We start from the raw sequence: 20876 nt of genomic DNA, 5'->3' as shown, positions 1-20876 counted from the left end.
GGTTTTTTTTTTTTAACTGAATGCTGTATAGAGTATGCTTAGCCAGAGAGATGGGCTAATCAATAATTTCAGGGTAGTTGCACTGTGTGGCCAAATGCCTATTTTCATATGGCATGTGTTTACTGACTAACAAAGATATAATATATGTTAACAGATGATCAAAGGAAAAACAATGTTTTTGTCTTCAGTAGCCTAACACCTAGGTCTATAATACTACTGCATGTACTGTCATGAAAGAAACCTAACTGCATCCCTTTAAAGAGAATACTAATTTAGGACAATAAAGTGGTGTGCATTCCAATTTACATGGTTACCCTTCAAATTCATAGACAAATCTGTAGATATGGAATAATAGTCTAGTTAACTACATTATCAAACTCTTATACTAACTACTAATAACATTACTGTTAAATAATATGTTAGAAATTGTTGTTATTATTATTGATCATAATGAATCTAATAAATGATGCACTAGTCCAATAAGACAATATGATCTCAGAATGAGACACTTTTTATGGTTAACATGAAATAACCATAGAGATAGTAATACATTCTGAACATCTGAATAGAATTTTGAACAGAGTCCAAGGAGTACTTTTCCTATGTACTCTTGTTAGAACATCTTGTGACAAGAGAAGCTAACATCTGAATAAAACATTAAACAAAGTAGGACTGGTTTCATAGACAAGGACAGTTTTCCCTTTGCTCTGTAATGTCCCAGTATCAAGACTAAAACACCATGCCAACACTAGGAGTAAAAGCAGGGGGAAAAAATTATATTTCCCTTCGGTATTGTCCTTGAGTTGACTGAGAGGTCTGGCCAGTGTTCTGGGTGTCACGGAAACAGAACCTTTGCACTTATTTCGGGTTGTTGCATGCAGTATGTCTCTCAATGAGCATTTGTTCAGCTGAGTTCTGAGTTATATCAGCTGAGAAGTTGAAACTTAATTGTTGATCAGAGACCAACAGGCTACCAATTCCTAATACCCACAATTGTTGATCAGAGACAAATGCTTGGTTCCACCCAGAAATGTAAGATGTTGTCATTTATAGGGCTGTAGGGGTGGGCAGTGTCCATATCCCTGCCACATCTGGTTCTCTATGTTGATTGGTTCTCCTTCCAGCAGCAATGGTCTTTGGACTTCCTCCCATCTCACTACCACAGGCTTGTTCTTTGATAACTGGACACAGAGTTTTATTTTATGTCCATACAATGTAATAGATGTATCACACAACCAATGATAATTGAAGCAGCTTAGCATTTATGGGCACGTAACTGACAGCAGGACGTCAGCATTGGGAAGTGATGATCACATGATCGTATTTGGGTTCCTGTTTACTACTCGAGGACCGCAATTTAGCTAGATAGGTTACAGCATTGGGGTCGGGCGGATTTCCATTGCTACAGGAGAATGTTACTTTTTGTTGCATTTTACGAATCAACGAAATCTGTACTATTGTCAAAATTATTTGAATAGTCACATCTTTTTTTTTTTAAATTATTCTGTAAAAGATGAGAACGTGACATTGATGACACTGAAGGAACGTCAAGGCCGGGAGTCCTCCGGATTTCCTGTGTAATGTGCCCGGCAATGTTTGGATTCTTCTGTGGAAGTTATATTTAAGATAAGAATATGAAAGAGTGGTGGACAAGAAGCCTCGAGCAAAGCAGTCATCTGTTTCTGTTGTAAATGGGCAGAACTGTTAGTTTTCTAGGTGCTTTATCACACTGTTTGTTGGTTGTGGTACCACAAACCATAAGTATCGTATCGCTAGCTGGCTTCGATTTTTAGCTACGTTAGCTAACCCAGATAGCTACTTAGCTAACTATAGGTTGAAGGCATCCCAGTTGTGAGGAGTTCACTAACGCTGGCTAGCTAGCTATCTTACAGTCTAATTAACTTTCACCTCGGGGTATCACCTCGGGTATCACCTCGCCGGTACCCTGAACTCTAGACGTCTCCCCGGGCCCGGCCCCCTTAAACGGGCGGTGAGGAAGAAACTAGGTGGTAAGGGATGGCCTGGAGCTTCCTCCCGGCCTCCAGGAGCAGCGGTGTTTGAGGGAGGGCAAGTTCGGATTGAGCACAAGGGTCGCTGTGCGATGATGGCCACGTTCCCTTCTTCGGCCGGGAGCTTGACTGCTTCGGCCATCACGGGTCGCAAGAGCGAGGAAATAGCTGATTTGATAGAGTTGTTTTCGAAGACCCAGTACAGAGCGAAGGAGGTTACCACGCGGGTAAGACCTAGCTTGCCATTCTCTTAGACAATTTATGGATGTACATATTGATGCCGTAAGTCACAAATGTTTTACCACAAGTAGTATTACCTTCATGATGTTCACAGTAAGCGTTTCTCTTATCTATCTATCTATCTAGCTCTTTTCTAAATGACAAACACCTGTTCTAATGCCTTTCCCTGACCATTAGTTAATACTGTAAAAACAGCATTTTACGACGAGTTTTTTGGACACAAATTGAAAATCTGTTTGTTTGTTTCTTTTTAAAACAAGCATTCCAAGCATTTTTAAAACAAGTCTGACGCCTTCTCACAGGTGCAGAGGATAGAAACGCGATGCTTGGAATTGTTTGGTCGTGACTACAAGTACAGCGTCATCCAGAACACCAATGGCGAGGTGTGCGGACACTACCCGCGGCACATCGTTTACTTGGAGTATGAATGTACTGAGCCCAGTAAAGAAAGGTATTAACATCATGGGTACTCTTCAACTGGAAGCCTCTGAGTTAATGTATAACTGAGAGGTCTCAGCGAGGGAATGCTGAGTTCTTTCGATAGTAAAACAAGGTTATGGAGTTTATTATTGTGAGACAGCGTACTTTAAACCCTCAAATGTATGTAGTCATGAATGGAGCTAAACTGAATTAAGACTTGCAGCTGAAAAATTCACTAAGCAGCTGGACCATTATTGGTAATTCTTTGGTACTCCCTAAAATGGACTCTGAGTCTAAGTGCAGGCTTCCTACTTACTCGTTCCTTTTACTATGCCATATCAGTGTTTGTGTGGCTGTTATAATAAAGTGAATATTTAATTAATTCTCTTTTAGTTTTGAGAGTACAGTGCAGATAAGTAAGCTGCAGGATTTGGTGAACCGCAGTAAGATGGCTCGCTGCAGGGGGAGATTCGTCTGTCCAGTCATCCTCTACAATGGCAAGGTGCTTCTACCTGTTCCTATAAGAAATTGTTATTCATAAAAATCTGATTGTTTAGCCATGCCTAAACTGTTTGGACAAGTACATACTTTGAAGTTTTATATGGTGTCTGTTTTTTCAGTCATTGAAGCTGATATGTAGTTGTTGTGAGTCTGGTTTATGCCATGTCTAAGGTGCATTTGGCCTCTATATTTCAGCATGTGTGTCGGTCTTCCACGCTGGCGGGTTGGGGGGAACTGTATGGACGTACTGGATACAACTATATTTTCTCAGGTACAGTCTCACCACAGCCAGCACTTTGTTGCTGTTCCTCTTGGGGTTCAATGCATGAAACTATAGTGGCGTTATAGGAATTTTAACGTGGAGCTATGATGTGCTCATCAACAAAAAGTATCCTATAATGTCAAAGTGAAAAGTTTATTTAAAAAAGGGTAAAATCCTTCAAGTTTAATACATCGTAGCTCTATGTATTGAGTCATTGAAAATGGAGGGAGTTAATATTTTAATAGGCCTTAGGGTCTGACAAAGAGGTTATCTTTCTCTATTTATTTATGCAATTTAAAAACAATGTTTCAATCAGAACGTCTTGTCTTCCATATTGACTTTTCCCTTTGAGGCTAATGTCTGAGGCAGTCAGGCACTGTGGTAGTTGCATTCATGAATATTAACTATCCATTTTGTTCAATACATCTGGAAAATTGCATGACAACTTGCGTGTGAAGAACTCTGTATTAGATAACTGAAATTGTGTGAAAATGAGAGATGGTGGTCATGCGACATTAAAGTTTTTGAACATTTTGTGCACTCTTTCGTCAGGGGGAACTGATGACACTTGGGCAGAATCAGAGGAAGTACCAGAGGAAGATGCTGTTGTCCGGTACCACCAAATATCTAGAACATTAGAATGATACTGCTGTCGAGTACCATCTACCAGCATATATCTAGAATGCTAGAATGCAAACTCACATTTGCATGAATTCTTTTATGCTACCTACACAGTAACAGCTGTTTTTTTCCACATACAAGAAGTAAAAAAAGAAAAACAGCTCAGTTCTCCATTCACACATTGCCTTCACCTAAAAATGGACTCTCTATTTATTGCTGATGCACTTAAGCTCTTCAGGTTTCAGGCCACTTTTTTGTTCATACTCTCAATGAAGATAGATGGAAAATTACTCAAGTTAAAGATGTCCATGGAACCTGCAAAAACAAACAAAAACTGCAAACCATTTACATTACACAGTAATGTAAATGATTCTGGCCCTTGTTAATATCAATATGGATTTTTCTGTTTATAATGATTTTAATAAACAGTAATATACAAAATAAGTCTTAAATACCAAGTGGCTGTTTGTGGTATGCAAGCCTACTGTCCTTGTTTACAGGAGCTGAATTGTAAAGTTAAAGGTTTTTGATGGCAGTTTAAACTTTTAATTGAATGAATGATTAACTGTACAGTATAATCTCTGTGTCCGTTGTCATAAGCACAGTCTAGACATCTCATTCTTTCTCAGGCCTAAGGGGACATCATCATCATCATCATCATCAGTTTGTCTTTCGTCTGTTTTTTTTTTTTGCCTCAGCCAAATATATTTGCTCCTGATTTAAATTTCCTTTTCCTTTCATGTGTTTGTTTCTGCTCTCCTGCTCCATGTCTCCATGTAGGAATGGGGATTCCCAGTTGTTTGATAAGGTTAGGGGTTCAGACATTAAGCTGCTGAAGTATCTGTCTGTGCGCTACATTTGTGACCTCATGGTGGAGAATAAGAAGGTCAAGTTTGGCCTCAAGTAAGTGCAGCTCAAAGTGGATTCACTTCTCCTGCTTTATTATGCTGGAATTGGTCAGCTGCCTAAACTCACACTCACATGCACACATGAATACACTGGAATAAGATGACTCATTACCATTTCTCTGCTTTGCTTAAATGTCAGAATCTGTGTGTGAGTGTGTGTGTGTGAGTGTGTGTGTGTGAGTGTGTGTGTGTGTGTGTGTGAGTGTGTGTGTGTGAGTGTGTGTGTGTGAGTGTGTGTGTGTGTGTGTGTGTGTGTGTGTGTGTGTGGCATGTGCACGTGCATGGCTCTGGCTCAAACACACTTCCTATTGACGTAAAATATACTAATGTATTACATTTAAACCCATTTTATAGAGTCACATTTTTCCCTTCCTGTGTACTTTTGTTCTTTTTTTTGTGTTCAGTGTCACCTCCTCTGAGAAAGTTGACAAGGCCCAGCGCTATGCAGACTTCACCCTGCTCTCTGTGCCTTACCCAGGTAAGTTATGTTTCTTGTTCTGCCTTCTCCTGTCCCTTTCTGCACCTAGTTTTGTGATCCACCGGTTACAAAATATGTCAAGTAGAAATATTGACACACGTTGGGGATAATTGTGCTTTCACACAGCCATAGTTGTCACTGAGTTCTCACATTGAGGTGCTGCTGTTCTGCTCATAAAGTGTGTCTTGTTGTGGGTTGGTCTCAGGGTGTGAGTTCTTTAAGGACTACAAAGACAGGGACTACACTGCAGAGGGACTGGTCTTCAACTGGAATCAGGTGCAGCAATTTGCCAGACATTCTGCTCCCATTCATTTCTATAACTTCATTCACATTTGCATATACTTCAGTCAGAACCACTACACACCACTCAGTAAATAAACAGCAGTCACACACATTAAATGCACTACTTGCATACCAGGAGAAGACCACTTTTCACTGCTGAGGATGCTTTACTGTTTCTTATTTTGAATTAGCATATCCCATTCTCCCCCTGCCCCCCCCGGTGTGTGTGTGTGTGTGTGTGTGTGTGTGTGTGTGTGTGTGTGTGTGTGTGTGTGTGTGTGTGTGTGTGTGTGTGTGTGTGTGTGTGTGTGTGTGTGTGTGTGTGTGCGCGCGTGTCTGTGTATGCATGCGCCTGCCCACCCATGTGTGTCCCCTCATGTCTGTTTGTGTGTGTCCCAAATTACCACTAGAATGCATAATTTCATCCTCAGGACTATGTAGATGCTCCCTTGACAATCCCTGTGTGCTTTTCCAAGAGCCTGAACATTGACTGGAGTGAATATCAGGTGAATGGGTGCACACACACTTGCACCTCATGTTACCTTGCAAAGCTGTATTACACTATATTTATTAGTTCTGTAGTGAAACACCACAATACAAAGGGCATAAGTTACTTTTCTTCTCAAAACTGACCATGTTTTCTCTACATTAGTGCATGGGCAGCAGTATTAAGGCTGGGCTGTTGCAGCCAGTCCACATAAATGTATTTTTTGCTTGTCTGTTAGGACCATCTGCTGGTAGACTATGGAACTACATTCACTGATTTGATCATATCTTTATGATTCAACTGATCATAACTTCGTGTGTTTACAAATAACTTTTGTAATCAGTCTGTTGTATGTTCTCTGAGCACCAGACCAAAGAGGTCTACATTTATTCTGGCACAGAGGCCAGAACTCACAGTTTACCTTCCTCAGTGACTGTACACTCACTTCTCCTTCAGGGAGAGCATGGTCTGTCTCCGTCACAACTTTAAAAGTAGATGTACAAAACAAACACTGTCCCTACTTTATTTCACCAACATATTTCATTAAGGCCAATTCTGTTAGAGTCTCTGCTGAGATGATAAAGCTGATGAAAACATGATCTTCAGACTTCCAGGCCATGGTGTGCTTGTGTGATAGTTGTAGCACCTTTTACTGCACAGCCCACACAGCAGTTGAGTCTGTCAGTAATATAGTGTGGCCTCATTCAGCCTCAGAGCCTTTCGGCATTTTACTCGGGTTACTGGGGTCACTGTTGGCAGTTTGCTTATTACTGTCTCTGGATGTTGTTTCCCAGTTTAATGACCTCTGAATAAACTCATGACTTGGCATTTTGCTCATAGGCTGCTAGATAAAAATCAAAAATGACCCTGCTGTTTGAGAACTGTTTATCAACCACCATCAGCCATATTTTGCCATCAGCTGTCTGTAGTCTTCCAGGTAGAGCTGTTTGTGGTTGTGTGAAGCTTTTATGCAAAGTGTCTGGGTTTGTGTTTTCCTGTTTTTAATGTTTACTGAATCATGTAGTGCATGATGGAGAGAAACGTGGATTATTAATAACTCACTGTTTTTCCTCATCAGTCATGGGACCTGGTGCAACAGACCCAGAATTACCTGAAGCTGCTTCTGCACATCATCAACATTGATGGTATTTGCACATAAACAATCCATCCTACCTGCATTACTGGTTAACTGTATATCTGATTGATGTATCGGAATGCAGTGCACTTTGTATATGGGATATTTGAATGGTTTACAGCATTAAATATATGTGATTGACCATTATGATGTGTGTGTATAGATGAAAGTGGTTTGTTGGTGCACTGTATATCTGGCTGGGACAGGACTCCCCTATTTGTGTCCCTTCTGAGGCTCTCTCTGTGGGCTGTGAGTATCTCTCTCTCTCTCTTCCTTTTTTTTTTTTTTTTGTCCAGTTTTCATTTATATGTCTGAGTCACAGGTGCATTTTGTGCGTGTATGTATGTGTGTGTGTGTCGCACAAGTGCACACACCAGGAACTGCTGAACTTTTATCTTTCCATTTCTCTTGTCCACTGTCGTCTGTATCTGCTTGCATCCTCTTCGTTCATATTACTCCTTTTAGACATTCTCAGTAAGTCCTTCAGGAATGACATTTTTAAAAAATGTGTAAATTTAACCATCTATTCTCTATATAGGATGGTGCTGTTCATGCCAGCCTGGAGCCATCTGAGATCCTCTACCTGACCATTGCTTATGACTGGTTCCTCTTTGGGTGAGAACTCTTCTGATGCTTTCTCACCTGCATGCATGCCAAGTATTATAAAAAGAAGAATGATTCTGAGATAAACAGGAAACAATTACATCTTTGTCATTGTTTAATTACTGTTGTGCCTGAAGTACGAGCAAGGAGCAGTGATGGAGAGAGGAGCAGGTTTGAGAATGGACTGTGAAAAGAAGCAAAAAATGGAGAATAAGGAGAAACAAGATAAAGCCAGCCAGAGAGTGGCATGGAGTTGGTCTGTGCTCCAATCGATGTGTGTCTGGATAGAGCTCTCCCCTACTGCTGATTCTTTGTGTCCTCCATACACACACACTCCACCCATCTGAGAGTGCAGTAATTACAGTGTACAGATCTCAGCCAAAATTCCCAGGAGGCCAGCCAAGTCTGGCATTCAGATAAAGCGAGAAGGAGCTAACGTCCAATGGGAAGAGAGGAAAGGAGTTAGAAACAGTGAGCTATTTGTAAATAACTCTAAATGAAGCATTAGAAAAGTGCTCAATTAATCAGGCTTCATGAGAGAGGGGTTTAAGACCATCGTCTGTGAGTTTTCTCCCATAATGTGCAGTTTCACTGTTTAGAAAGCACTCATGAAATGGCCGGATGGAATCCTTCCGTTCCCCCAGCACTCAGGAGCGCTGCACTGGCAGGCTCTGAAATACTGTTGCACATGCTCTTAGAGTGAAGGAATTGTGCATTTGCTGTAGATGCTTCTTTAATTTAGAGGCCTTTTGTAATGACTGTGTTGCTGCTGACAGATTTGTTTCGTTTCTCCACAGTCACATGCTGCCTGATCGTCTCTCTAAAGGGGAGGAAGTATGTCTGAACATTTGCATTCTCAATTGAGTTTATATTCTAGTTGCCTATAGTATAAAATGCCATTCTGAAATTGAAAATAATGTTATGATGGCATTTTGGTGTGCTGGGCAGAGCTGATGGCTATTTGACACTAATTGTTAAAATGAACCCTGAAATGAGTATTTAATTTCAGTATTTTTCATTGATCAAAATTGTTTTGGAGATTGGAGTCTAGATGGCAGTGTTTCACAGTATTACTAGGTGGGGGAGCTTCGTCAGATCATCATGGTTTATCATGTCTTTCTTTTTTCATGCCAGATTTTCTTTTTTTGCTTCAATTTTTTGAAGCATATTGTCTCTGAGAAGTTCTCAGTCATTAGGAAGCAGAGGTAAGCATGTAGCCATTTCTATAATGTTTTTATTTTTACATATCACCATATTCCTCGAACTGGGTGTTTGGCAGTTAATTAATTGTACACAATTAATTATGACATGAACGTATAATAGAACATAGGTACATACATTATTGTAATTAATGTCCTTTTTTTTAGGTGCTCGGGAAAAATAAAATATTGATTTATTATGTAGTCATGAAGGTGATGAAGTTGGAATGTATTTTTATGGGCTCCTCAAACTCAAAGCATTTACACTGTCTGCTGGGCTCCAAACCCTGCTGAGGGCAATCCTCTGCTTGCTTTCATGCCTTCTCTGATCTCGCGCTCGCACTCACACTCTCTCTCTCCTTCCTTCTTTGTCATGATCACCTTCCTCTCTCTTTTGTTCACGTTTTTGCTTTCTGTGATTTTTCTTTTGTGCACTCCAAATCTCTCTCTACCTATATTTTTCTGTAATTCTTTCATCTCTCTCCCTTCCCATTGATCTCACAGGAGGAAAAACTCTCACCTCAAAGACACTGATTTCACAGTGGATGACCTCTGCCAGTTAAGTAAGTCCTATTCATTCAAGACACTTTTTCCTATGGTCCAGCACAAAGATTATTACAGCTGTTTTAAGATTTTAATTTGGTGCATCAGTTGACTGCTTTCAGAAACACAGTTGTTGCTATTGAGTGGTATTTGGCTGTGGGGGGTGGTTTTGGTTGAGGAATGATAATTGGCTGTGGTATATTTGAGTCTCAGGTATGTTTTGCTGTAGATAAAATATATTTTCTATTTTCTTTTTTTAAAAATTGAATTCTTCTTTATTGGCACAATTATGAACAGTTTCCAATACATAGACATGATGCATCTTTTCCAAAACAAATGCAACTCAGTTGGGCTCCTTGCCCAGTGGCCATGGCGGTTAAATAAACAACTGCAACAGAGTGGTAGAACAAATCTTTAACAAATGTATTTCTTTCTTGTTCCATTTCTCTCAGAGTCCAGAGACAGGGGCAGTGTGACCAGTCTGAGTAGTGATTTTTCTCTAATCACTGAGGATGTACCTTCCAGTGGTCCAGCAGAGCATGTGGACCTGCCCTCAACTGGGCCACAGTCCTCCACCGGGTAGGATGGAGTGAATGACCAGGGCACCAGCCAGTGATTGCTTTTCTTTTTTGTGCTGCAGTTTTGAAGCATTTCAAATGTAAAGGACTAAGCAGTACAATTGCAAAATGTTAGTTATTGCCCCCCCCTCCCCTGAACTGAAGGTCCCATCCAGTATTGCTATGTCTGCCTTTAAGCTCCCTATGAAGCTCATTTGTGGTGGTCTCTCGCAGGAGGAAAGCTATGACCTCATCTCCTCAGACTGTGCTTTGGAACAGGCCAATTTTGCTTGATGAGCGGCTACCTCATGCAGTCCCTGAGGGCAAGTCTTCTAGTTCCTCGTCCTCTAACCAGTCAGAGCATGGCTTCATCCGTACAGGCAGCAGCCCATTGGCTGTGCCAGGGCGAAGGTGAGCCCTTAATTGAATGTGTCTGTTTGGTAGAGGTGTTTTTAAAAACTCGCATATCAATCCTTCAGACTTGTATGTGCTTTTAAAAATGTAAACCATTGTCAAATTTCTTATGCCCCAAAAGTTAAAGAAGTTGCTGTTTATTTTAACCTCATAGTTTGACGAGCAATTGCATTGACTGTTTGTTTGTATTTAGGTATTGAAACCTCTCTGTAACAAAGCAGTGTGTATGCTATTTTCTGTTATTTCTGTGGATTTATACTATTTCTTCTATGGAAATCATTTTTATTGTGCAATTTTTATTGCGTGGCATTGTCAGTATGATTTGATCCCTTTTTAACTGCTGAGGATTTCCAGTGTGATTTTGGCAAATCAACTTGTAATCACTGCTCATTGCCACCAGGGGGCTCCCTGGCCTCAGGGGTAGATTATTTTGTATTTTTAAAAAATTTTTCTCTGTTCTGTCTTGAGTGAACTTTCTGTAAACCACTCTGAGGAACTTTTGAATTTCAGTATTGGTTTTATTATGCCTTGTATGGCTGTCAGTCATAATACATAACTAGGTGCATGTACCTGTTTCCATCCTAATGCTTTTATTATGGGTATAAACTGCTCTCCTGCATTTTACATGTTGTGCTTTTATGGGTCGGAATGCTATTTCAATCCATTATCAGAATCCTTAAGCCTTTAACTGGATTCCTTGGCTCAAGATTTCTAAACCTATCTGGATTTTCACACTGCGTCTTGAAAATGGAACCAGACATAGTATACTCACAGCTACATACAATTATAGGATGAAGTTTTATGTTGACGGTGACCTACCTTCAAAGTTCAAAGACCTACCTGATCTAAGAAGCAGGTTATTTTACTATGATGATAGTAAATGTTTACTATTCTTTAGCCTTAGTGTGCATTGTGATCCTGCAATCACTGGTAACCTGTAGCTTTTTAGTGTATAGAAGGGACTTTTCAAACTGTCATGCAGAAGAACAAAAGAACAAATTCCAGAAGCAGAAACTCGCACCACCAAATCATTTATGGTTGACTAGCTCAAATTCTTCTTTCTGTAACAGCCCATCCTGCTACAGGTTTTTTTTTTGTTGTTGTTTTTTTTTAGGCTGTCCCATTCCATCTGAATGTCTGGCTATGGCTGACTACTACCCTTCCCCCAAAATACAACCTCAACATGCTGTCAGCTCTGCTCTGCCAGCAGCTGCAACTTCCCAGCCATTGATGGGATTCAAATTTTATTTTAGATTTTATTTATTTAAGTTCCACACTGTAAATAAGTTGTAACCTACATTTTAAGACAGCACATAAAGTAACTACCATTGGGAGGACTTGAACACCAACCTTATTTTCAATTGGTCAGAAAAGCAGTAGTAAAATAGTCAGAAGTATTTTTGACCACAACAGCATTCTGGATGGAGTGTTTTAGTTTATTTTAAAGTGATAACACTGCTCAAACAAAAAGAATGCACATATGGACTGACATTTCTAAGAGCTACTAGCTAAATGTGAAGCCCTTTCACTGCGCTCACTGCCCTGCTGGTGCTGGGACCCTCATTTCCTCCCATTGACCTCTTTTATTCCATCTTTTTGCTGTCATCTCTCCCCCCCCCCCCCCCATCATTATTTCTCACTGCTTACATTTACTTTCTCTCTCTCTCAACATTTGTTAGCAATTAAGTAAGAATTACTAAATTTTTTTTTCATTCTCTCTCTCTCTCTCTCTCTCTCTCTCTCTCCCCCCTGTCTCCCTTTCTTGCTCTCTCGCTCTCTGTCTCCCTTTCTCTCTCCCTCTCTTGCTGCCCCCCAGGTCCATGGCGGAGTATGCTCGCTCGGGCTCCTCTCTCTCCACAGAATATGGTAGCTGGCAGATTGTCTCAGGCTGTGGGAGCATCCATGATGCTGCTCCTCTCCCCACGGAGTCGCCTTTCCCCTTCAGCTTCCAGGATGAGGGGCCCGGTGGCCGGATGTGAGTCTCGCCTCCTTCCCCTACATGGGCTGCTCCTGTCTTGCTTCCCTTTGCTTCACCTCTCCTTTCAGCCTAAGCAGCACAGGGCTGTGCCAGTGAGAGGGCTGTCACAACACGAGCCTTGGGGCGTAGCTCGGGGGAGCGGAGGGGCCCCTGTATGCATGCCACCATGTGCATTTTTCCGTATGAAGTTTCATGGGGGTGGTTATGGGTGTTTTATCGTTTTTCTGTGGCAGTGTTCCAGGTGTAGAAAGGGATTCACGTGGTGCTAATCCTTTTTAATGAAGCTGTAATTTTGTAACTGTAATATGTGGAGATCAAAGGGTTATTGTGAGTCTGCTGGTATGTTTGTGCACTTGTGCTGATGGGTTTATGCATAGTCAGGGCTGTGTGTGGGAGGGCAGTATATGCTGGATTGGGAGTCATTCTCAAAATTTAAAGGTTGTCATTTTCAGTCTCAAATGGAGAGATTGAGCTAGCCAAAGAGGAAAAATGGAAATATTGTCACAGTACAGGATCTTCTCTTTCTGCCTTGTTTATCTCTCATTTATGGCTTCCGTTTACTTAGAGCTGCTGGAATATGCTCTCTTTATGCTCCATCAGGCAGGCAAAATTAATGTGTATCTCCAGTTTTCTTGTGCAAATATCCATCCATCTCTATTCAGAGTAGAGCATAGAAAGGGATGTTTTGAAGAAATGCACCATTTATTTTCTTAATTACAAAAAGTGACCTAAATCTTTTTTGTAACTGTTAAGAACTGCACTAAAGGTATTAGACATAGACAGACAGAACGTGGCAATAGAAAATGATTCCTGTTCTTTTGAGTTTTCTTGCATTTTTCTCCCTGTCTCTGTAGGTGTGCATATGTGTCTGAGAGGCAGGCTCGGTTGGAAGCAGTGAGGGAGATTTTCCTGGCGGCCTATAGCTCCACAGTGGGGCTGATGTCCTCCTCTCCCAGCCCCTCTGGGGCGATCTCTGGTCTACTGGAGCAGTTTGCCCGTGGTGTCGGCCTCCGAGGCACCAATACTATTGTCTGAGTTCAATCCCTTCTTCTCCTGTCCGTTACTTCTGCCTTTCCATCCTTGTTTACTAATAGTAAAACACCAACAGAAGGTTTCCCAATTCTCCCCATCTTCTCGGTCTATGGCATCCACTGGTTTCCTGTCTCGAGTAGTTATGCTCTAATCCCAGGAAGAGGCCATATTTATGTTTAAATCCAGAAGCGCCACATTTTGTCCCCCACAGTCTTTTCACACAGACCTTAGATTTGCAGCACCCACTCCCTCTTACTCCAGTGCTACCCATGCCGTTGCTCCGATTCTCCCTTTGTCAACCTTTCCCACCACCTTTCTGTTTCCTCACTGCCTGTGTGATCACCATTCCATCTGGACTTGCAGAGGAAAAGTGCCAAACATAAACCCAGGAGCTAACTTTATTTCTTCCTTTTTGAAACATTTTAGCTTTCTTTTTTTTAATTTGTACCTACACACCAAATGTAACTGAGGTGCCTCTACTAAATTTCTGCTTGTATCCAATTTGCTTGATTTTGTTTTTTTTAGCCTCGTTTTCCCCCTTTAATATATTGTTTTCTATTTTTCCCTTTCATCAATTTTTTTTTTCCTATAATTTGATTAAAATGAAGGTAGGATGAAGTGAGGGCATGATGAATTAGACAAAAAGGAAAGAGTTTCTTTCACACTTCTGTGTTCATAGTTAAACAGCTGTCATAAGAACAGTAATAAAGAATTTATTAAATGTGTAATGACAAGTGTGGATCTTAAAGGCTATGCTTAAAAGTACTGTCAACTGAAATTCAGCTGGCTATCTGGCCTGTAAAACATAACAAAACCTGTGAAAAAGCTCCTATTTATGTTTGTCTTGATATTTGTTTAGAAATGGCACTTGATTTGGAAGTGAAAATGAAGCAGCGATATTTTTATTTTTATTTTTATTATTATTATTTTTTCCCTTTTTTCCTGATTTATGGAACTTGTCCTTGAATTTAATTTTTTTTTGTTGCCTGGCTTTTAAATACTTAAGATTTTCTTTTTAAACATCATAAATATGTTTAGTGAAGATGTGAAAAATCTGGGTGTTTAGGATCAATACCCTTCTTGAGGAAACTAAAGTTTCAATTTTGGGTCTCCTGTCAATCTGCGATGGGCTAGCAATCCAAAGTCTCAATGTCCTGAGCCACATGGACTCAGACCTTATTCAGTTCTTCTCATTATCTGTTTTTCAGTTGTTTTTCTGTATAAAGTTTTGCCTTTATTCTTAGTTTTTTTTTTTAATGATTACCTATTTTTTGGTTACGCTTCAACAAGCACAACAGTAATGTAACCAGCAGGCCCACTAAAAGGAAAACTTGGGAACTGCTGCACTTGAGTTCCTGTTCAGGGACAGTAAGACCTTTCAAATAGCAATCACACCTCCTAAGACGTACTTATATGCACCACATGCCCGCTGAAAGTTAACTTGTGTCTGGGACACTACTCCAGCAGTTACTGTCTGGCTCTTAAACTAATTCCTATGATTTTCAACCTAATCTATCTACTGCATTTGCAGCATATAGTTGATTGCCATAAACAGTAATTTTGATGCATTTGTTTGTACTTGATAAAAAACAACGGGGAAAAGCCTGTAGATTCAAAATATATTGGAAGCCTTAATAAAGCTGTATGTGCTCAACAACTTCCCATAGGATACTATTAGAAGTGGGTTTTAAGTTGGCATTTTTTCCTGTTAGTTTTGTCTGTGATAATTGACCACACTTTACCATTGTTGTAAATGAAGATTGGGTTGAAAAATGCTAGAGTATTCCTTTAAGATTACTAATTCAATTGTTTTGGTGAAGGTTTTAATTATAATGGACTGTTGTAACAGCAGTAAGCTGAGTACATATCCTAAAAACATTGGCAAATATTCTTCATATAATTTCACCCAATGCATCCTTCAGCTAGATTGTATTAAGGTGTACCTGACAAAGCAGCACGACAGCCACTGCTTACATGTACTTCACAGATTACTCAAAGTACTGTGAGGTTTAGCAATATTAGTCTTAAGGTTGCAAGTGTTGCTGTTGTGCATGGTGGTGAATGGTTGTGTTGGATACGTAAAGAAGACAGCACTTAATTTAAAAATGGGTTTTGTGTTCTTTGCTAATCGGTTTTAATGGCCTTTTTACCTCAGGACCATGTGTTGTGCCTTTCTTTCTGTTGACATGGGGCAATATATTTTTAACTTTTTTTTTTTTTTCTGGCAGTTGTAGTGTTTCTTATGCAATTCAAGGATTTACGGTTTTACTGCTTCAGAGTCTTCAAACTATTTACATTTGAACAAGTTTTTGGATGAGCGTTTTACAGACCATCAACCAACCCCCTACCCACCTTTCTTTGTACTGATTTACTTGATTGGTTTATTTTTCTTAATTATTGCTAATTGAAACTCTTGGGGTAGTTTTCTAATTTGTTTGAGTTTTACAAACTTGTGGAGATGTTGGGGCATCTAATAGCATTTCTGAGTGAGTCACCTAGGAAAAGATTGACTGACTTATTTTTCTTCTCTTATTATAATGCTCATCTTGGCAGGTCTTGGATTTTCTTTTTATAGATCTGTCATGCCCAGCACTTTTATTGTGCATACAAAAATGTTGAGCCCTGAAGTTATTATAATAGGAATTAAGCACTTTGCATTAATATTACTTCTTTTCTTTGCTTGCCTAAGTTTTCTCTCATTTGTCTCTGGGCTTTCAATATTGAAAATTAGGGGTTTGGCATTTTAACTTCAGGATATACTTATTTTTCGTTTCAGTATTTTAAGGATGTTTTGCACTCATCTTTTCATGTTCATTGTAGTGCACCATATTTCTTTGTATAGTTTTTTGTTTTAATTATAAATTAATTGATCCTTTATTAAAATTCTCTACACTGTAGAGAATGTTAGCTGGGGAGATATGGGACAGAGGATTACGCTCTTCTGCTGGAAATAAAACAAATTAAAGCAACAGCCTGTTTTTCTATTTGAGTCATGATTCTTCATTTTTATTTATTTATATATACATATATATATTTATATATTTATATTTATATATATTTATATTTATATTTATATATTTATATATTTATATATATTTATATATATATATTTATATATTTATATATATATTTATATTTATATATTTATATATATATATATATTTATATTTATATATTTTTATATTTAAATAAAAATAAGATATATATATGTGTGTGTGTGTATGTATACGTATATATATGTATATATATATATTTATATATATATATATATATATATTTATATAAATAAAAATAAGATATATGTGTGTGTGTGTATGTATACGTATATATACGTATATATGTATATATACGTATATATATGTGTGTATTATATTTATATATACATATATGTTTTTATATATATATTTATTTATATATATATATAATGTCTTATTTTTATTTATTTATATATATTTTATTTATTTATATATACATATATATATATGTCTTATTTTTATTTATTTATATATATATATTATTTATTTATATATACATATATATTTTTATATATATATTTTTTTATATTTTTATATATATATTTTTTTACATTTTTTTAAATTTATATTTATATTTATTTGCACGCACGCGCCTGTCATAATTCAGGAAAGAGGTGGTGTAGCCTAATCTGAGAACATACACTATACGGGTTACCTTATTCAGTAGGGTTTAATCGAGACCTTTTTCTTCTGCTCTGTCACCACCTGCTGACTGAGACGGAGAATGGCGCGAGGTAAAACAAGGTCTGTCGGCGTTCACTAAACGAAGCGCACTTCACGCTCTGGCTACGAGACGCGACACATGGACCGTCTTGTGCGTCAAGGCGCGTCAGACAGGTAGCCCATCACATTGGCGCGGCTCTCCAACGGTCGAATAGTGAATTTTCTTTTTTATCATACTGTCTTTTCTTTGCTTGGATGAAGAGTCATAACGGACGAAATTGGCGTCGGTTGGAAAGGTAAAAACTTATATTTAGAGAGAAAACTAATATCTCGAGCTTCAGAATGGCCTCTATTGGGGACTTCGATCCGCTCCATTCTACGGTACCTGCAACTAAAATTGAAGTTACTGTATCGTGCAGGTGAGTCCCAAAATATTAGACTAAATTGTGTAATAAGCCATCATTGTCACTGTATTCATGCTATAGTCACTGTTACTATAGTTACATAAATTCAATTAACATGCGCTGTAAAAACAAATGAGAAACGCAATGCTTTAGTGCTATCTGAAATTGGGGTAATACTGAACACCTACCCAGACTGAGATTATTGATGGCAGCTGGTTACAGATTTTTCCTGAAGACTCAAAAATGGTCTCTAAATTGGATTCTTGCGGATAAAATATGTATACTTCTTGCAGTTGATTCATATTCGATAGATTTGTGTTGGAAGTATTTTTCGTTTTTAGCTTTTTCTTTGGACGAGATTTGCATTTGATGTAGGTGTGGAGCAGTGAGGGGGTGCGTGCGCTTCCCGCGTCCGGTCCACAAGAGCTTCACGCGCTTATTTTTACGTTGCAATGCACACAACACCTGGAAAATGTTTCAGGGCGCAGCGACGGCATAGACTGTAGCCTGCATACATCCACTGTGGGACGTCTTTCTCTAACAATTACGCAGAATTGTCTGACCTAGAAAGAAGAGGTAACATAGCAAAATGTAAACAGTTTTAAAGCAAGTTGAAAAAGTTTACTCTTACTTTTCAGAGATGAAATGTACGCGGTAAGGGTTGTTTTTAGAGTCCAAAGTCAGATCACAGAAACTTCGAGGGAATTGTAGACAATGTGGACATACACAGAATCTTACTATGACAGATTGGGGTCAGTTAAATTTCCCCAGAAACATTCCTTGACAACAGGCCATCCGGTGTGTTTGCGTGTATGCTTGTATCTCTAGTGACTGTCTGTCTGTGCTGGGAAAGAATGTTCCACTGAATTTTTATATTTATCATTTAAAACTCCATGGACAACCAAAGTAATACCAAATACCAGATAGATTTCATCATATATCATGGACTCAGGCATCATTTTAAAACCATATTTGCCTGTAGACACATATATAGGCCCTCTAGCCAGTGGTAAGTTGTTGCAAATATTGCAACATTTCTCATAGATTTGTACAAGTTTGTGTGTATATAAACTTGCTTGTTTAGTTTGTGCCTGTAGAGACTGCTCATGTTTCTTCATCTCTGGAGTGGATGTCATCCATCAGTTTCAGACTAGCAGATATGTTTCCTACCTCTCGTTCAGTCTTATAGGGATTCAGTACCGATATATCCAGGTGAGCTGATAATCGAGTGTATGATAGAAAACACTTGATTATCACTTGACAAGGCTGTGGTTACTTGCACACTCAAGATGTCACTTTGCTGGATGCTCATCTTCTCACACTCTCTGTCTCTCACCCTTGTATCATACTGGAATGGACAAGAGAGAAATGGAATTTTATATTCTTCCCTTCGGAATTAAGATGTGCATTACTTGTGGTAATACTCACACATAGATACACCAACATGCATGTAGAGATACATTAAACATAAATACAGACCTAATAATATGTACTAAAGTGTGAAGTTTTGTCCGGGAGCAGTGACTGTGTCACTGTGCCGCAGGCATTAGGCTGCAATATGTGGGTGCTTACAACAGTTATGTATGCTTTAAAAAAAAATCTTCTCTCTGAAAGAAGGGTACACTGCAATGATTTTTCTTTTTGTAGCTGACTATGTTTTTGGAAAGGAGGGGATGCGGTGATGTGTTTAATTGATTGTGGTCACTGAGGAAAAGCAAAGTAACAATTAAGAGACTGTTTTGTAAGACAGCCAAATGCAAACAGCTAAAACAAAGTATGATCATCAACTAAATCAGCTAAAACAGAGCTAAAATAATTACAGAGTAAGACGTAAAAAACCCTAGGGGAGATGAAGCAAGTCAAGCTTTAGAGCTTTTTGTGTCATATTCCAAAACACTAGTGCACTATATTTAAACGCAGATCTTCCCAGCTCAGTAAAAGCCCAAGGGACCTAGAGTGTAATAAAATAATTGGAGGAGGCTTGGTAAAGTCCAGGATTTACAATAAATACACATGTAATATATGGTGGCATCTGGCTAATAAGAGCCATATTGTCATAATGCCAACTCTCCTGACAGAATACAATACCCAGCAACCCATTCGTCACCCAGTCAACGACTCAACTAATCGGAGGCGTCCAATCAGATCAGTCTCACCAGAATATTGAACTCACCTGTATGTCCTGATTATTGGATTATATAAAACTGTTCCAATAATCTCTAGAAGCATACTGAGCATTATTTTAGATTGTCTTTTTGTATACCGTACCTCTTCTTAGTATTCTTCGTTGTTGTGTTTTGCCTGCCCCTGTTGGATTGTCTGCTTGGTTATATTGTGATTGAGCTTCTGGTTTCTGACTCGGAGTGTTTAGCTCTCTATGATTTTGGTTATTCTTTTATCTTCCCCTTTTGTCATCACACTGGATTATCGCACAACCCCTGAACTATTAAATCAACCTGTTATCCGCAAGTGTCTGTTTTTGCCCAACCCGTCACAGAATACTTAGCCTCCCTGCAGATGGCAGATTCAGAAGCTATTCAGGAAGCCCTTACCAGCCAAGGCCAACTACTCAATCAGCGCCAGCAGGTGCTAGAGGGATTCACACGATCTATGGACACGATCGCGAATCAACAGGCAGCCCAACAAACACACCTGTCCAAGCTAAGTCACTGTCTTAGAGAACTTATGTCCAGGCTACACATGTCGGCTCCTTCGACCCAGTTCAACCCCATACCTGTCTCATCTGCCCCGGTTACTAGTGCTCAACCCACCTGTCCAGTAAATAAACCTGAGAAATACGACGGATCCCCTGAGAAGTGTCGAGGTTTTATATTGTAATGTTCCATCTACTTCAATAGTAATCAATCCCCCCCCCCCCGGCTCTAGCCAAGAGAAAATTACATTCCTTACCTCACGTCTTTCAGATAAAGCACTAGATTGGGCTACTGCTGTTTGGGATAGTATACAACACTCCACGTATGAGAAATGTATGTATCGCTCTGTTTAGAGCAGTTTTCGACCACCCCCACGAAGGGAGAGCAAGTGGAGAATTACTCCTAAAATTGCGACAAGGCAACCAGATGGTAGCAGATTATGCTTGCGAGT

The 20876-nt window shown here is 39.2% G+C and overlaps 2 protein-coding genes across 5 annotated transcripts in view; both read left to right on the top strand.

Moving 5' to 3' along the window:
• Positions 1-1285: 1285 nt before the first annotated feature.
• Positions 1286-16653, top strand: mtmr14 (myotubularin related protein 14). Of its 2 annotated transcripts, XM_027016765.2 has the most exons (19): positions 1286-2236; positions 2552-2700; positions 3063-3171; positions 3366-3441; positions 3985-4045; positions 4834-4956; positions 5366-5439; positions 5645-5715; positions 6153-6227; positions 7287-7353; positions 7507-7592; positions 7882-7958; positions 8744-8780; positions 9081-9151; positions 9650-9708; positions 10141-10267; positions 10480-10656; positions 12476-12634; positions 13492-16653. In XM_027016765.2, exons 1-19 carry the CDS (start codon positions 2102-2104, stop codon positions 13670-13672), a joined length of 1914 nt encoding a protein of 637 aa, XP_026872566.1. In that variant the 5' UTR covers positions 1286-2101; the 3' UTR covers positions 13673-16653. The 2 variants fall into 2 exon arrangements, with proteins under 2 accessions (XP_026872566.1, XP_026872567.1); XM_027016766.2 differs by lacking the exon at positions 12476-12634.
• Positions 16654-17505: 852 nt separating this feature from the next.
• Positions 17506-20876, top strand: part of LOC113581555 (copine-9) — an 89327-nt gene continuing 85956 nt past the window's right edge. For 2 of the 3 annotated variants that reach the window (XM_027016774.2, XM_027016772.2), the window contains exon 1: positions 17506-17786. In XM_027016774.2, coding sequence (XP_026872575.1) covers positions 17710-17786 — 77 coding nt within the window. In that variant the 5' untranslated portion in view covers positions 17506-17709. The remainder of the gene's footprint in view (positions 17787-20876) is intronic. The other variant, XM_027016773.2, reaches the window with a different exon arrangement.

This window comes from Electrophorus electricus, chromosome 3, assembly GCF_013358815.1.
Source record: "Electrophorus electricus isolate fEleEle1 chromosome 3, fEleEle1.pri, whole genome shotgun sequence".
NCBI classification, from domain to species: Eukaryota; Metazoa; Chordata; class Actinopteri; order Gymnotiformes; family Gymnotidae; genus Electrophorus; species Electrophorus electricus.
The sequence above is the reverse complement of the archived record's forward strand: the minus strand, read 5'-3'. Positions and strand labels throughout refer to the sequence as shown.

Excerpts from the sequence above, each read along its gene's own strand:
- mtmr14 (XM_027016765.2), top strand. The coding sequence starts at position 2,102 with ATGATGGCCACGTTCCCTTCTTCGGCCGGGAGCTTGACTGCTTCGGCC. Across the intron at positions 4,046-4,833 it reads GAGGAAGATGCTGTTGTCCG|GAATGGGGATTCCCAGTTGT; the intron begins GTACCACCAAAT and ends GTCTCCATGTAG. Across the intron at positions 7,354-7,506 it reads GCACATCATCAACATTGATG|ATGAAAGTGGTTTGTTGGTG; the intron begins GTATTTGCACAT and ends GTGTGTGTATAG.